The sequence below is a fragment of the Myotis myotis genome, unplaced genomic scaffold, assembly GCF_014108235.1.
Source record: "Myotis myotis isolate mMyoMyo1 unplaced genomic scaffold, mMyoMyo1.p scaffold_m19_p_13, whole genome shotgun sequence".
In the NCBI taxonomy this organism is placed as follows: domain Eukaryota; kingdom Metazoa; phylum Chordata; class Mammalia; order Chiroptera; family Vespertilionidae; genus Myotis; species Myotis myotis.
In genome coordinates this window covers 15,365,487-15,378,683 of record NW_023416317.1, presented here as the reverse complement: position 1 = coordinate 15,378,683, position 13,197 = coordinate 15,365,487, and the positions used below count along the sequence as shown (strand labels likewise).

At 35.5% G+C, this 13,197-nt stretch overlaps 1 protein-coding gene across 6 annotated transcripts in view; it reads right to left on the bottom strand.

Annotated features, from left to right (window-relative positions):
• Positions 1 to 13,197, bottom strand: part of ERC2 (ELKS/RAB6-interacting/CAST family member 2) — an 880,873-nt gene that overhangs the window by 456,974 nt on the left and 410,702 nt on the right. For 4 of the 6 annotated variants that reach the window (XR_004971467.1, XR_004971468.1, XR_004971469.1 and 1 more), the window contains exons 11-12: positions 9,618 to 9,653; positions 848 to 1,041 (exon numbers count right to left, since the gene is read on the bottom strand). Coding sequence is in view for 1 of the 6 variants with exons in the window: in XM_036331877.1 (XP_036187770.1) it covers positions 848 to 1,041; positions 9,618 to 9,653 (230 nt within the window). In the remaining 5 variants the exon portion in view is untranslated. The remainder of the gene's footprint in view (positions 1 to 847; positions 1,042 to 9,617; positions 9,654 to 13,197) is intronic. The other 2 variants (XR_004971470.1, XR_004971471.1) reach the window with 1 other exon arrangement.

The following is a 13,197-nucleotide window of genomic DNA, read 5'->3' as shown; positions in this document are numbered from 1 at the left end:
CAAACACTCACGGATTTATTCAAAATTGGCTGATCTCTTCCATATGCACTGAATCTAGGAAAGACAAATTCTTCCTTATTACTGAACCAATAAGGAATCCTGAAAGGTTATGGAGTTACGTAAAATTATTCAGAAATTCTTTCCTTATATGAAATACAGGAAAAAGCACTGATGGAAAGCTTATTTTTACAGTCCTTGCTATACATACATACAATATGGACATGATTTATCTAAAAATCTAAATACTCTGGAACCCTGATATAACCTTCTTTGTTTTTAGACAGAATTTGCTATCAAGTAGGCCTGCCTTAGACCCTCTTCAAACGTATTTATTTACCAAATGTCATAAGGTCCTCTTAAAAGATAAACCCCAAGATGAACTTAATGTTGTGTGCCAAAAAACACTGGAACTCCTTTCCTTTCTCCAATCTTGAATGAATTCCCAACTACCGTATAATCTTCCATATTCTTTGCTTGAGACAAACCTAAACCACAAATGTTTGTCTTTGATGGAGAAAAAAAAAAACAACAACTGAGGTTTCAGGTAGTCAAAGTCTTAATTTCTTACACACTTTGCTGGCATCAATGCCAGACCACTATTTTCTTAAACACTTCAGAAGTACATAAGTCACCAAAAGATAAGCCAAATACCTTCTGAGTAGCCCAGAGAAACCCAACATCATCCTAAATAATGTTGGTGCTCCACACAGGCCAAATTCATCAGACGTAACTTGTTTCTGACTTGAAATATGACTGTGTATTCTAAAACCAAGGTGCCCTGAGATGGTAACTAATCAATAGATTCTCTCTCGCTACGGGCAATTCACAACATGACTGCAACATTTACCTCTCAAGTTCCGCGATCTTCTTGTCCTTGTCATTCTTTTCATTCTCCACCTCCTTGAGGATCTCCAGCAACCTGTCGACTTCAGCTTGGGCCTTGCCACACTCATCGCGATAGTAAGATGCCTCTTTATCAAGCTGCTTTATTCGGTCTGCAAACTCAGGGTTCATCCTGGAGTCATCTTCAATATTATGAGCCTTCAATATTATATTTTTAAAGAATGGAGTTAAGACAACAATTTAGAACAAGAGATAGTGAAGTCACCAATGGCCCAGAAATTAACTATGGAGAACAAAATAATAATCACCAAGAATTATGGGTATACTGTCAGTTGAAAGGCAAAACGGGAAAATTGCACACGTCAGCTATCTTAGAACAACGCTGATTTTAAATTATGTTACAGTTTCAATGGAGAGTTTTTTTTATTGTTGATATTTTATTCCATTAAACATAGCTACTTTTTGCTTTTTTGCCCACCAAACATCTCAGGGGAGGTGGGGGTAGAGACTGCGATGCTACCTGGTCATTTGTCAAGCAGAACTAAAACTATTATCTCATATTCTAGAAAGTGATTCATACTAACAGTTTCCTTGCCAATACAGAGAAACCGAGATAAAACAATATTAAACCATCAAGGGCATATGCAAAGCCAGATAGCATAGAAGAGACTGGTTTCCTGATCACTGAGCACTTCATCCCATGAGAAGTAACAGCAGAAGATGCAGTTTGGATGGAAGACTTGGACGTGAGGAAGGGCTTTCCAGCTAACAGCCATACCCATAAATTCTTGCTCTATTGATTAAACTTAACCTGAACCAGGAGGAGGAGGAGCTAGTTCATGAACAAGCACATAGACGAGAATCGCAAACACATGCATGGGTGGGTGGCAGCTTTACACACGAGAACAGACACGGCAACAACACAGCAACAACACTGCAGAATAATTTGCAGCCAAAGTATTTGTGGTTTTGTGTGTGAGAGACTGTGTTATGGCTTTTTTTTTCCCAAAATAAACGTTTGGCTGAAATATTCCCGAACAGATGGAAATAACACTGCACTGCGATGTTTTGCCTACCCCTTGTTTCCCATCATTCCTAATTGGCTTCTTCAAAGAGCAGGCAGGGAAAAAACAAGTTGTTTAACAACAGTGCACAGTCAACATAGAAAGTCATCTATGTATGTATCTCCAACATCCATGTGTGAAATAAAATGTTAACAATTTATTAGGACGAAGTTGTTCTGCTGTCTTGCTATGGAGAGCAAGTGCTCATTGTGTTTTTATACACCTTCTTTTTTTTTTTTTTAGTTTCAGGGAAAAAACAAGGCAAGCAAGCTACAGCTACTGTGGGGTCAAATGAATCATGCATGGTTAGAAAAATTAATACTAATACTACTGCTAAAAGGTTGACAGTCTTTGCAATGATTTAGTAGAAAAAAATTCAAAAATTAGTATACATAAAATAAATTTCTTATTTATGACAAAATAATCACTTTTAGAATAAGATTTTGCATGTAACATATTATTTAAGCATGAGGATAGAAAATGAATAATTTGCTTTGAAACTCCTTAAGATTTCCTTATTCAAGAAAAAACTTGACTATACAAAAGATCTTGGAAAAATATAACAATTCAAACCACCTTGAATATTGGTGCCAGAATTTTTGAAAGGGTTATTAAATAAAGGTGCAAACTGGTAGCATTTAATACTTCAAGTCCATAGAAAGCTGTAAGAAAGAGTCCCATAGAGATGGGAGAGGAACAGCTGCTCCTGGGTCACCACCAGGGTCCATGCAAACACAAAAGGGAAGGGAGGGGTCCATATGACTGAAGCCTGGTGAGTCCCCAACCCAACCTGAGTGTTGGAGCCCAAAGTCTCAATGGGATTTACAGAAATACTTCAGATAATCAGCTCTATTCAGCCCGAATCACAGCTTCTTAGAGGATGGGCTGGAATTGTTAACCAGGATAGCATGAGTGTGTTAGGCTGTGGCCTACAGACACGGGGGTGATACTATACTAAATAAATACAGGAGAACTTGAGCTTAGAAAGCCAATGCTTTCTTCAAAGGTGTAAGGCCAGAGCCTTCATCAAAAAGGGAGTGAAGAAAGCAGTTATTTGCATTTAGGTAATACTCTTGCCTCTTCACATTGTGGCATGGGTTGTCTAATCTAGACTGGCAGCCCCTGGTGGGGATCTAAAGTAGATAACAGATTTGGGCCTAAAGCACTTTAGACACTGAAGGGGGAGGGGGGAGGGAATAATAGATATATTTGAATAAAGCATTACCTGAACAATCCCTACCATGGCATTCTGACCCATTCAAGGTTTAGAATGAAAATGTACAGTATTTATTTCCCCCACTGAATCTGTTGGTTTGAAATTACCTCCCCCAAAAGGCCAGGAAGCAATTGCCCATTCCATTCTCCGGAGGCACAGCATTAGTCAGAAATCTAGCTCTTGAAAACGCAGATTGGTGTGGCTTTTCCTTTAATTATCTCAGGACTTATTTATCATAAATATAGCCAAGCCCATTATCACTTTCAAAGCTACTCAGCAGTCATTAAAACCAAAGGATTGCCAATGAGCATTCTTTTCTAACAGTAGAGATTTCATTTTGCTGAATACACAGCTCAGTTTAAGAGCAAATCCAGGTACGCAGTTCTGCCTCAGAATATTTCTGGTAACTTCTAGAGCAACTTCTCAAGGATTGTATAGGAACAGAGAAAATTCAGGAAAGAACACTTCGGAAATGTCCATATGACATATTAGACCAGTAAGCTCAGAGGGTCCCTCGATTATGTTTCTTGAATTTCCACAAGGGAGGGAATTTCTCCATAAACGGGAATAACCAAGATACAGGCTGCAGTCTTACTGATGAGGGCAAGCCTTGGCATGTGGGCGTGAGCTGAATCTGAAAGCTCGAGTCAAGCACAGAAGAGACATCTAGCCATGACTTAAAACAGGTGGTACATAACAATACCCAGGGGTTCTTTTCATGAAAAAATTTAGAACTATTTCAGGGAATAAGGCAAAATTTCAGATAAATGCTATATCTAAATCAAAGTTAAGAGCAAAAAGTGGCTGAAGCCAAACCAGGGATTGATAGTATCAATACAACAAATTACAAGTTTACTGACACTCCTCATGTATCGTTTGGCCATTGATTATTTTCAATAAAGTGGTAGTTCAACATTCCAAGTGCCTGGAAAGGGAAGCATTAACTTTGGTCCAGAAACCTGCTGTGAAACCAGGCAGGGAATATTCAATTATAATATTATATAACATTCTCTCTTTGAAATGAGCCCCAACAATTTTCATAAAAAATCCTTTCTCTCAAACAAATGATTAGTCCTGACCATAAAGTGCAAGCAGAACAGTAACTCGTGTGTCTTCCCTGCGGTTTATGGGTTGTAGCAATAATTTGCTAAATGTATGCGCTGTGAAAATACGATTCTCAACTGTGGGACCTACAGGGGTTTAGTGTCTGGTAACAGCACTTTAACACATTGTTCATATCCTAAGAGTGGAGCAGGGCGCACAAATTACTTTAAACATATTTGATTTCACTCTTCTAAAAGATATTATAATGTTCACTTAACTCTGAGTTATGAACAAAATATTACTTTTTTAAATAAAGTTTTAAGGGTTATTATACAACTCTAACATATTATCAATTTTAAATTTTAAGTCTAATGAATAAATAGCTGAGACTAAATAATACATTTGGAAACTAATAATAATGAGTCTTACACTATTTACTTCTATGGAAAAGTATTATTTCACAAATCCAGCTAAATACATCCAGAATGTTCACAATTTGCACGTTATAACTATTCCTAAAAGACATTTTTTGTTGTAGATGGGGCAAATAGGATATTTATAAATAAACATAAACACATGCTCAAAATAATGTTTCTGATGTCACATACACAAAATAAAAAGACTCAACTGTATGCTTAATACTTTTTACACCTTTCACACAAACAAACAAAAATAATTATTAAGGTAATACCTTCTAACTAAGAAATCACTTAAAAATAGCAATATAGAGAACTGAGGTAATTACCTAGATATTCTACAACAAAACATGTAACTTCAAATCTTAAGAGTCAATTCAAATATTACTTGAGTTCTTCAGATACTGAAAGCCTGGATCAAGTGTGAGGGGTGTGTGTGTGTGTGTGTGTGTGTGTGTGTGTGTGTACATGCTATGAGTACATCCTGAATTATCCAACTTAAATTATCTCTTAAGTAGTTGTGATTTGCCAGTCTATGAGTGAACAAACTAAATTTCAAGAATAGACTAAAAATCATAAAAAGAAAGTACTGTACCTAGACAAAGACTGTGAAGGTATATATAATTCAGCCCAGTATGTTCCTGGGATTACACAGTCCTATAATGACAAATAAATCAGAAAGACTTCACTGAACATTAACAAGATCCCCACCCACCCACCCCCGGGACAGGCAAATGCTTGATCTTTTTCTTTTAAAGCCTTCTGTAAAATGTGAGCCCTGCAAAAGATGCATTTAAAGAAGAGAGAGCATTTCAATGGCTAGTGATCGGGCAGGGGACTCACATGCATGTGGGAACATCAGAGGCGTCTCAGGTGAGCCCTGGCCAGTAGCAAGGTTGCCCCAGTGCCTCCAGATCAGTCACTTTCCTGGTAGCAGTGAGGGTATTATACAAAGCATTAAACTTAGGACTGAAGTGTCTAAAGATTTGTTAAACGTTTACAAGAGAACTCAGGATACCATCACTTGGCACAACAGCCTCTAGGACTACTGTAAAGAAGGTATTCCAGACTGGTAAACACACACACACACACACACACACACACACACACACACACACACACACACATATTATCTGTCTAGAATTAAGAACTAAGGGAAGAAAATAACTCAACTGAAGATAACCTACAGTGTTCATAATAACAAGACAAAACTACTTTGGGAGTAGAGACTGGTAGTTAAGCTACAGAAAGGTTATTATTATAAGAAATAATAAAGATACAAAGGCAAAGTTTTAGATTCCTAAGAAATGGCATTAGAGTATTACTTAGTACAAAGGTTTTTAAAAGTAGGTTTATTACTACTCTAAGAAAACATTACCCCCAGGAGGACTTCAAAAAGCTTATTTACTCCGATTTAGTTTAGACTGATGGACATAGGACTGACTGTAAAATTATCTTATTTAACAAAAACAACTAAGTTATAATTCAGCAAATTTGTAGGCAGCCATATTAAAAAGAAACACACAAGAATAAAATTAATTCCATAGGTACCAATAGCTGGTTAGAAAATAAAAGGAAAACTGTAGCATTCACAGCAGTAACCTAAAAATTATATATATGGTCATGCTTAAGACTATACCTTAAAAGCAATACCACAGGCCTATAATAGAAAAATATCAAAACTTTACTATAAAAGATCACTGAAATAAATAAAAGTTGTACTGAGTTCATGAATGGAGAGAGATAATATCGGAAAGATAACAAACATTCTAAAATTACTTTATAGGTTGATTAGTATTCAAATTAAAATCACCAACACGTGTGCTTTTTAACTGAAAGGTGATCCTAAAGTTTACTTGGAACAATAGAAAATTAAAAGCTAAGAGCATTAAAACAAAACAAGACAAAATGAAAAGCAGAAAGCAATAGGGTGTAATTTTTTTCACTAGATGTTTAAAAATATTATAATGACACAATAACTAAAATTCTGACCCAACAAGCAATGGACAGTGATAAAATGAACAGGAGTTCAGAATATAAGATATTTGTTTATATGAAAACTAATTAGACAATAAAATAGTGTCAAGGTCAGAAGATAAAGATTTTTTTTGTTTGTTTAAGGGCACTGAAATAATTAGTTGATCCATTGAGAAAAATAAAAAATTGAAACCTCATCACTCACTATGCATCAAAATAAAATAAAGGTAAATAAAGGGGTTAAATTGAAGTAAAAAGTAACATTAAAATTTTTTAAATATAACTGAGAATCTATTCTTAAAATCAGCAATGACTTCTAAGTATAAAGGCAATGAGGAAATCTAAAAGGGAAACACAGGTCAAAAACCTAAAAATCGTTCTCTATGAAAAAAAAATTAGGTTAAATAAAATTTTGCCACAAATTTAACAAAGGTTCTATTTAAAGCATAAGTAACTCATACAAACTAATAAACAAAACAGCAAACTAAAAAACAAATGCTTAAATGATTTAAAGGAACACTTTACAGAAAAAAAGTACAAATAATGTGTTAAAAATCTCAACCACACTAGTAATTTTAAAAAGGAAAGTAAAAATGAAAAAATGCACATATGCATTTGTCAGAGTTATGTAAAATGATGGTTCTTAGTGTTGGTCGGGTGTGGCAGAAAAGGCTGCCTGATTCGGTGTGGGAAGAAATGTTTCTTGGTAGAACTTTTCTAAAATGCAAATAGCAGGAACTATTGGGAGTTTTTTAAAATCACTGGCCAGGAATTTATTCTATGAAAAAAAAAAACAGAAATGTTGGAAAATTAACATGGAAAGATGTTCTGCAGAACATTGTTTATACTGGCAAACACACACACACACACACACACACACACACACCGAGAAAAGGAAAGAAATGACCAACATTTGGCAAATGAGAAAATAGAGTGGAATAAGCATTAAAGTAGTGTTTTGGAAGAATAGTGGATAATATGAGAAAATTCTGATATGTTAATAAAAATTAGGATATAAAGCTCAATAAACACTTTGAGACAATTTTGTGAAAAGAAATAGAGTATTAGATTTTTTTAAATGAAAGGATATAGGGAAGGAGAAAGAAAAGAAAGAGGGGAAGAAGGAAAAAGGAAGGGATGGAAGGAGGAAAGAGGAAAGAAAAAAGGAGAAAAGGTGAAAGGGAAAGAGGAGAGAAGAGAACAATAACATCGAAAAGATGTCTGGGTTGGGAACAAATCAAATGTTCCTAGTGATTATCTGTGTGTAGTGAGATGTTTTGTTATTTTTATTTTTCTCCTATGTCCTTCCATACTTTTGCAAATTCTCCACTGTGACCATATATTATTTTTATAACCAGAAAAACAGTCATTTTTTAAAAGACTATTAAGGGTAGGAAATTCATCATGCTGCAGCATCCCTATCAGTCCAAAAAAGAACTGGACCCTGAGAATATGTGCAGACAGGGAGTTAAAATAATGAGAGTTTGGCTATATTCCCAGGATGCCAAAACAATGGGCTAGCTTAATTAACTCGGGGGGAGAAAAGCCAGTGGATCACTTTAGAATTAGTCGCTTAAAGGACTTAAAAGTTCACTTTTGCATCCTGGGGACCCATCACTGGGGTGAAAGAAAGGCAAAGTCCAGCAAGTGCCACATCATCAACATTTCTGGAAATGGGCTAAAAGTCCACAGAACTATTTCTTTGGGCCAACCTACCCCACCAGGGATGGTGAACGCCTGCCCTGCTCCTGTTAAATCTGGGATCCTACAGAGACACGTGGGCTCCCCATGCGTCCAGCACAACCCCAAAATGTGACATACTTAGGTTTCCTTACTGTCCTTCACTAGCCAGAATGACACAATTTCAGTGGGATTCCTTTATGTCTTTTTTTAAGTGATCTAAAGAAAACACTCATTTTTCCCCGGGGTCAGTTTTCAGGCTTGAAGATATTCCAGTCTTATCTGTCTTTCCTCACCTCCACCCTGTCTTGAGCCTGCATATTAAAACTTCCATTCAAATGTTAAAGGACAGGAAATTTGGATGTTTTTTGCTGCTCCGCTAAAAATCATATTTGTGGAAAGAGGTTAATAAAGAACCCCCAACAGGGCATGAGGAATTCAGTTTGCAAAAATAAAAGAGTGGAGGGTGGAGCCTGAATCTAATGAAAGACACCCAGCACCCTGTGTGTCATGCCTTGGTTTCTGGAGCAGCGGCTTAACAAAAAGTGGTGGGCTAAGGTTTTTCCTTCATCCATCCCACTCCTTTTCCTAGTGATAGGCATTTATAAATAGGAGGTAACTGGAATGCATGATGGCACAGATCACATCTGCCAAATGACAAAGTCTGGTCACCTTCAGGCAATATGTCTCCCAGTAAGCAACTTGAGTTGACAAAGCAAGAAAAGCCCTTCTTTAAACTATGTTAAAGAAACAAACTGCTTCCCATAAATGCATCCCTGTCATTAGGATAAAATAAATCAGTGATGGAATCTTGACCATCTTACACATATTTTTACTAGTCACCTGTTTTTGAACCATGAAGCTATAATCAGAACTGTTACGATCTGTTGTTATTAGGAGGCTATGTTTTAGTTTGTCCTCAGCCAAATGACACGTTTTTAACTCTTATAAAACCCACAATAATGTTAGGCATTTACCAATCTCAGAGAGCATAGCCCTATTTTTAGATCTAAACCTATTTTAACGTCTATCGTTTGAATGTAGCACACATTGACTTGTTTGCTACACGAGTATGAATTTAAGGATCTAAGAATTCCTTGAGCCTAGATCTGCAGCTAACCTCTGCTTTTCTATAGCCTTGGCTTGAAGAAGGTAATATCAAAGCTGGCAACATATCCCTGGATTCTTAGTTTTTAAATTTCTCATTCAAAAGAAATGGCAGTGGACTGCGCACAGGTCATTTCTTCTGACAAAACGGAAATGGGAAGAGACTCATAAATATTTTCCAAACCTCCCCAGTATGGCACACTGTGACATGTGATCAATGGATCCTCATGCTTTGATATGTTACAGCAGGAACTTTCAGAAATGACTTACTGGGTTGTACATCTGATTGAACAACTGCTCAGCTTGCTACATTGCAAAGTTGGGGAGGCATTGAAGCACAGACAAGGGAAAGAAGGAAAGATCCAGAAAAACAGCATTAGCTCAACAAATCCAGTGCATTTGCACAGACAAACTGGTCGTTAAAAAAGAAGAAATTTCAGTTTCTAAACATTCCACAGTGAAAGTGAGAGGCTCTGGGGAAATAGAAATGTTGACTTTGGCTCCTAGAAAAGAATAGCTGGAATAAGAAATTTAAGGTTTGTGTTACTTTCCCTTTCTCAAGTTAAATAACCCATGAAATAAAGAAAGCTGTCCACTTTTGATGATACATGAAGTGCTGGCCTCTAGCAATGAATCAGGAGAAGTACTTTTGGCCAAGCTTGCAATTTATTACCTGAACTTCAAAGATGGTAATAATAAAAGATTAATTAAATCTTATCATTGAATTTATAGCTCTTCTTTTATATTAACACAAGCCTGAATTTTCTATTCAGTCTAACTTTAGAAAAACATAGATCAGCAAACAGCAGGTTAGCAATAGCAAAATATCAGTAAGCAAGACATTACAGGATTAAGAGTAAAGGGAAGAAGTAAAAATTTCAGTCAGCAGGAAGAATAGAGGGAACCAAAAACAGCATTATCCATTGTTCATTACCAATTTCTTACTGTTAGTTTGTAATTAATAAAAAATATCGTTTTCAGTGACTACCCTACTATGATCCAAGTGTTTAAGAATCTGCAATGCTCTCCTGTCTATGTTGTGTAGAGAGTTCAATGTTTGCGGACTTAAGTGTACAAAACATTATTTTAAATAGCACTCTCAAGTTCTAGCTCTCAAATACCTGCATCATTAACTTGGGGCCCAACAGCAAGGTGCAGAAGGTAAAATACTGTAGGAAATTTTCACTTTGCTTTACACTAAAACATGTGACTTTGAAGAGCCTGAATTTTTTTATTTCTTCAACTTTAATGAAGTAAATAACTTTACCATGGTTAAAAAATCACCCTCCTCAGAAATTAACAAAGATCGCAAATCAAAACATTTCACATTGCTATTGCTTCTCAGTTGATTTCTAGTCATTTAAGGTAAATACGCTCCCACATATCGAGCATCAAATAGTCTTTTGAAAGACAAATCAGTCCATGTATCCCTGACTAGTTCTTCTCTACCCCTAGGTGTCTATTTAAGATTAATGAATGCACTAGTTTGTAAAACACACACATAACTAGTAGTTCTGCATTATTTGGTTAGTACCATTTTATCAGCCTATCAGTAGAGATTTCCTCACATGAGAACATTTGATTGCATTGTTTTTAAGACCTGGGATGGAATGTGTAAGAAATAGTTCTTTTTCTGCCTGTAACCATTTTTCATCACAAGGTATTTAATTAACACAGTATAGTAAAGGGTTAAAAGCAACTATGTATGTGGAATGTTTTCCACAAACTTTTATATAATCACTCACTTTACTAATTTCAAGAATTGTTTATAAGACAAAAAAAAAAGACAAATTTAAATCACCATTTGGACTCCATTGTCACTGGCAGACAAGGTTTCTGTTCAGCTAAACACATCTACATTGTGTAGATTTTATGGCAAAAATACCTGGACACTCACAAATTGTGAGCAAAATTCCATTGGGAATTCATGGTTTATTTATGACATAATAAAACTATTATGTTTTCAGCTTTCATTTAGTAACCCTTTATATTTTATTCACAAGTCACATACCCTTTTATTTAAAGGGAGGCCCAGACACTCCTTAAGCTTTTATAGCTGCTTATTTTTCCATGAGTAAATGATGTGTTTATATGTATATTCACATACTGTTGGCTTATATTTTCAAATATTTCATGTAGATCTCAATTCTTTTTAAGGTGATGGGTACTTGAGGTTTTTACAGAACTATTTATTAGCAGAAATTAAAGACTACTAGAAAAAGTATTTTAAACTTTTGAATTTAGTTGATGTTAGAGAGCCAAAAATAACAAAATAGCATCTGCAGGTTAGGTATAAAAATATTTAAATTATAATTAACTTATTTAATCTCACTATACTATGCATTTAGGAGATACTATAAGCAAAGATTATTTATATACTTAGAAATAAGTTATATTTTCATAAATTAAGTAAGTCCTTTAGAGCAAGATAACCATATTTGTTACTTTAATTCTAGTGATGTGGCAGAATATTAAAATATTGTTCAGGAATAATGCTAAAATGTTTACAGAACTTGATTTGTGAATTTCAGTATATGGCGTCTTCCTGTGTGTTAAAGGAAACCACATGCTCAAAATGATTTCTCGGTTGAACCATAGCTATGTTGAAAGAAACAAAATTGAATTGCATAGATGCTGATTTATTAAACTAGTCAATTCATATATACATGGAAATCTTAAGCATCAATATGTGGACCTCTCCCTTTTAATTCATTACTAGAGCGTTTTAAATCTCGTAGATGACTTACATGAAAAGGGAGGGTGTCTAGAGAAATAATCTGCAGAAATAATGTATGGAATGCCCTCATCTCCAAATTGGCTCCTCAGAGTTGATGAAGATGAGATGACACGAAGGACCATCAAAGAGAGCCAATGACATCCCCTCTTTCACAGAGTTATCTAAGAGCCTGCTTTATGGACTTTACAAAACTGTTCGGTAAACAAAAAGTACAGTTCTTGGTATGCATGTGCATGTATAACATATTGCAGAACACATGTATATATGTGTCAAGAATGTATATTTACGCCCACTGCATGAATAGCCAAGTCAATCTCCATTTAAACACCCTCAAATGGGCAGTTTAAATTCTTCTATTTATTGTTCAAGATTTCTGCTTAACTGGAAATTGCTTGGGGGGAAAAAGTGAGATGTTGAGTAGATTGGGAAACAGATTTTGCAATATAGAGATTTTCTTGCTGTTTTGTTACAAGGGGATTTGATCTGTATGTTTAGCTTTTCTGTATTGGTAAGGAGGCTTTATTAGTGAGAAATTTCTCATGACAATTTCCTAAAATTCCATGGTAAAGTAAACATAGTATAATCAATCACATGTCAGTTACATATTGCATCATATAAAATAGTCTATTAAATTTTAAGGTATCCAGAATAATTTCTCCACAGATATATATAATGTTTCACATCCCTATCATCCATATCATAGTTTCATAACTTCAGCAAATAAATCCCCATCCAATGTGCTGTGAATTATACATAGTCAAATTCTTATATGCTTTGTTTCATTTTTTTAGATTCTTCTCATCTCCTTTGAATAAGTCTATACGTTGTCAAAGGGAAACAAAATGCTTAAACTCATAATGTTATGAGTTTTAGGTGAACAATGAATGCAGACGCACCAAACAACACAGGGAAAGAGTCAAAGGCATGATGCATGACTGGGAATATGCTGCACAGAAATGTCCAGCCCAGGAAAACATGTTAACACTGCGATATAAAGACCCTGCATTCTTTCCCAAAGCCTTCACATAAAACAAGCTTCCTCAGAAAGTAGGGCCAGTTTAGGTCAAATAGAAAGAGTCGTCCCACAGATATTCCAGGGACTTTGACTCTTTT